This window comes from Arachis ipaensis, chromosome B06 (assembly GCF_000816755.2).
Source record: "Arachis ipaensis cultivar K30076 chromosome B06, Araip1.1, whole genome shotgun sequence".
Taxonomy (NCBI): Eukaryota; Viridiplantae; Streptophyta; class Magnoliopsida; order Fabales; family Fabaceae; genus Arachis; species Arachis ipaensis.
Genome location: NC_029790.2, coordinates 126,691,914 through 126,696,267, shown reverse-complemented (window position 1 = coordinate 126,696,267; position 4,354 = coordinate 126,691,914). Strand labels below are relative to the sequence as shown.

The 4,354-nt window shown below is 45.5% G+C and overlaps 1 protein-coding gene across 1 annotated transcript; it reads right to left on the bottom strand.

Annotated features, from left to right (window-relative positions):
* LOC107647571 lies at nt 2,376-3,389 on the bottom strand. Its single transcript, XM_016351638.1, has one exon. The coding sequence runs from the start codon at nt 3,387-3,389 to the stop codon at nt 2,376-2,378; it is 1,014 nt and encodes a 337-aa protein (XP_016207124.1).

Sequence of the window (4,354 nt, the reverse complement as noted above, 5' to 3'; positions counted from 1 at the left end):
ATGTGGACATGTCTTTCTGGTGTCCAAGGTGATCGTTCTGTTTGTTCGGTATCTTTATCCCTTCGTCTTTTTCTTTGATCATCATCTCGGGTGGCCAGGAATCGATCTAATTTTCCTTCCCTCAGCAATTTTTCTATGATATTTTTTAAGTCGAAGCATTCGTTGGTGGCGTGTCCTCTGACCCGATGATATTCACAATATTCCTTCCGATTTCCTCCTCCCCTTTTTCCTTTGAGGGGCCGTGCTGGGGGAGTTTTTTCTATATGGCAGACCTCTTTGTATATTTCAACTAGGGATGCTCTGAGGGGAGTATAATTATGGTATTTTTTAATTTTTTCCCCTTGTCGGTCTTCTTTTCTTTTAGATTCCTTGTCTCTGTCACGGTAGAAGGCCCCCGATTTTGAGGTCTCTCCTAACCGAGCGTTTTCTTCCATGTTGATGTATTTTTCTGCCCGTTCCTGCACTTCGTCTAAGGAGGTCGGGTACTTTTTTGATATAGACTAGCTGAAAGGTCCCTCTCGTAGGCCGTTGATAAGTCCCATGATGGCGGCCTCTGTGGGTAAGCTTTGTATGTCCATGCATGTTTTGTTGAATCTTTCCATGTAGTTGCGAAGGCTCTCCCGATCTCCTTGCTTAATCCCTAGTAGACTGGGGGCGTGTTTAGCTTTATCTTTCTGGATGGAGAATTTGGCAAGGAACTTTTCGGCTAGGTCGTCGAAGTTTGAGATGGACTTGGAAGGTAAGCTGTCGAACCATCTGATCGCCGTCTTCGTGAGGGTTGTCGGAAAGGCTTTGCAGCAAACGGCATCTGAGGCATCGGTAAGGTACATTCTGCTTCTGAAATTGCTGAGATGATGGTTGGGATCGGTGGTGCCGTCGTACAAAATCATATCCGGGAGTTTGAAGTCTTTTAGAATTTTGGTTTTCATGATTTCCCTGGTGAACGGATCCTGTTCTTTGCGTGAGCTTTCCTCAGGAGTGACCCGAGGGGCTTTTAATTTGAGATCGGCTTCTAATTGCTGTAATTTGTCTTCCAATTCTCGACGTCGCCGTACTTCTTTTTGTAGATCTTTTTCGATTTCTCGTTGTCGTTGGGTTTCTTCTTCAAGTTGCTTTAAGCGATCTTGAAGGGCTTCTATTGCTCCCGGTTTAGCTGAATTTTTGTCTCCATTGTATTCCAGAGTGTCTTTTGGTGGGGTGTCCGCATTTTTGTGTGGTGTTCTATTTTCTAGATCTGAGTCGTGGTCATTGTCATGGTTGTCCGCCATGGTGATGGGATGACTTCCAGGTTCCCCGGCAACGGCGCCAATGTTCCGAGGGTTACCTGAAACTGTAGGTCGATCTCGGACGAGATCTTCTGTGCTGGTCGGAACCGATGTGTCCGGCTGGTGAATGGTGACCGGAGCTGGTACGTCCGACTTGTTTGGACTTGAACGTGCTGCTGATCCTCTGTCACCGAAGGGTGGGGGTACCTGCAAGAGACTCCGATGCTTAAGTTAGCATGTGTATTAAACAGGTGTTATGTAGAATCAGAGTATGAGTTATACCTGGGTGCTCCAGTGTATTCATAGTAATGTGGGCTGACCTTTCGAGTAAGATAAGTTAGTTACTTTATCTTATCTTATCTTATTTTGAGTGAAGTCAGCTTATCTTCAAGAGAACCGCCTTTATCTCTATAGGCTTGAAGTGCCTTTGGATTTGGGGTCGTGTTCCTCCATTTGGGCCCTTTACTGGGCTCTTTTGTTGACACGGCCGAGTTCTTTAAGAAGAAGTCGGTTCGCTCGACCTGAAGAGGTCGGTCACTTTATTATTGATCATTCCGGGTCGGATAGCTCGACCCAGGGTATGAACAGGTATCAATATTCGGAAGAGGGTATGGGTCTTTTGGACACGCCTTGTTCAAGTCGGTGTAGTCGACGCACATCCTCCACTTGCCGTTCTGTTTCTTGACTAGCATTACATTTGCCAGCCAAGCTGGATATTTGACCTCTCTGATGAAGTCGGCTTCCAAGAGAGCTTGTATTTGCTCTTCGACCACTTGAGCTCGTTCAAGGCCGAGCTTCCATCTTCTCTGCTGAATAGGTCATGATCCGGGGTATACCGACAGTTTGTGCGCCATGAGCTCGGGATCTATCCCGGGCATGTCGAAAGCTTTCCAGGCGAAGAGGTTGGAATTCTCTTGTAGGAGCTTTATCAGCTTCTGCTTCAAGTCTTCTTTCAAGTTGGCTCCTATATTGGTATTCTTTCCGTCCTCCTTCCCGACCTGCACCTCTTCAGTCTTTCCCCCAGGCTGTGGTCGTAATTCTTCTTTAGCTCGAATTTCCCCAAGCCCAATGGTATGAACTTCCCTGCCTTTACCTCTCAGGTTTATACTTTCATTGTATCATTTCTTTGCCAATTTTTGGTCTCCCCTGATGGTTGCAATTCCTTCTGGTGTTGGAAACTTCATGCACAGGTGGGGGAGGGGGGGGGGTGGATACTACTGCTCCACGACGATTTAAGGTTGTTCTGCCTATTAAGGTGTTATAGGCTAAGCCCACATCAACGACTTTGAAGTCGATGCTTAGAGTCTTGGATTTCATCCCCTTTCCAAAAGTTGTATGTAGGGGTATGAATCCTAGTGGTTTTATGGGCGTCTCCTCCAGCCCGTATAGGATATCGGGGTATGCTCTTAACTCCTTTTCATCCAATCTCAGCTTGTCGAATGTTGGTTTGAACAGGATATCGGCCGATCTCCCCTGATCTACCAGGGTTCTGTGTAAATGGGCATTGGCGAGGATCATGGTAATCACCACCGGATCATTGTGTCTGGGAACAATGCCCTGCCCATCTTCTTTGTCGAAAGAGATGGTTGGGAGGTCGGGCAATTCGCCCCCGACCTGGTAGACTTCGTTTAGGTACCTCTTGTGAGATGACTTTATGAGACCTCCTCCAGCAAACCCTCCTGAGATCATATGTATATGTCTTTTCGGGGTCTGTGGTGGCAGATCTCTTCGATCCTCCTCATCTCGGTTCCTCTTGCCATGACGATCCGATCTTTTCGTGAGATAGCTGTCAAGCCGACCTTCCCTGGCCAAATTTTCTATCACATTTTTTAGGTCGTAACAATCATTTGTTGAGTGCCCATATAGCTTATGGTACTCACAGTATTCGCTACAACTTCCCCCTTTCTTGTTCTTGATGGGCTGAGGGGGAGATAGCCTTTCAGTGTGACAAATTTCCCTATAGATGTCTACCAGGGAAACTCGTAGAGGGCTATAGGAGTGGTATCTCCTGGGCCTTTTGGTCCCGACCTCTTCTTTTTTCTTGGACTCCCTCTCCTTCTCCTTTGACGGGTGAGAGTGCCCAGGTCGCCAGCTTGGTTCTCGTACCCTGGCGTTTTCCTCCATGTTGATGTACTTCTGGGCTCTTTCTTGTACATCACTCAAAGAAGTTGGGTGCCTTTTCAAGATGGACTGAGAGAAGGGACCTTCTTGGAGTCCATTTACTAGGCCCATAATTATCGCCTCTGTGGGAAGATATTGAATTTCTAGGCACGCCTTGTTGAACTTTTCCATGTAGTCTCTCAGAGGTTCCCCAACCTCTTACTTTACTCCTAAGAGGCTAGGTGTAAAACCCGGTTAATTAATGGCTAATTAACTCATAAATTAAAATATATTCTAGAAAGTGAGAAATAAGGTTTTTATGGTTTAATGTGGTAGAGAAATTAAAAACAATAATTTTAACACCAATTTTAAAGAAATCGGCCCAAAATTGGGTCGAACGGGCCAAACCGGACCAACTGGACCCAAGTTAGGCCCAAGGGCCCAGCCAAGCTCTCATTAATGAGAGGGCTCAGCACTCTCTCTCTAGCAAGAACACACACACGCTGAAATTGGCAAAAGGGAAAGGGGAGAAGTTCTAAAACCCTTGTCCCAAATTCAATTGATCATAACTTTTGATCTGGAACTCCGATTGACGCACCGTTTGCGACCACGCGACCGCGATATCGAGCTCTACAAAACTCATACAATCAATCTTGAGGTAAATCACAGTTTCATCTTCAAATTCTCAGATCTCATTTTCGAAAATTAGTGGGTAAAGTGTTGAGATTTTTTAGTTTGGATGTTATAGGCACAAATTAACTTGAAGGGAAGGCTTGTCCTTGCTTCCTAGATCCTTGGGCAAGGTAAGAGATCTCCAACCCTAATGGAAATGTTGAATTTAAGGTATTGGGTATTGAGTTATTGTGTTTTGATGTGATATTGTGGCTTAGGCATTATATATGTGTGTTTTGGAGGTTGATTGGTGATTTTGAACAGCTTGGAAAGGAGCTTTATATTGGCAAAACTGTTGGTGAGGCTTTGGAAACCTT

Bases quoted from the DNA above. Each gene is read 5' to 3' on its own strand.
- LOC107647571 (XM_016351638.1), bottom strand. From the start codon at position 3,389: ATGGAGGAAAACGCCAGGGTACGAGAACCAAGCTGGCGACCTGGGCAC.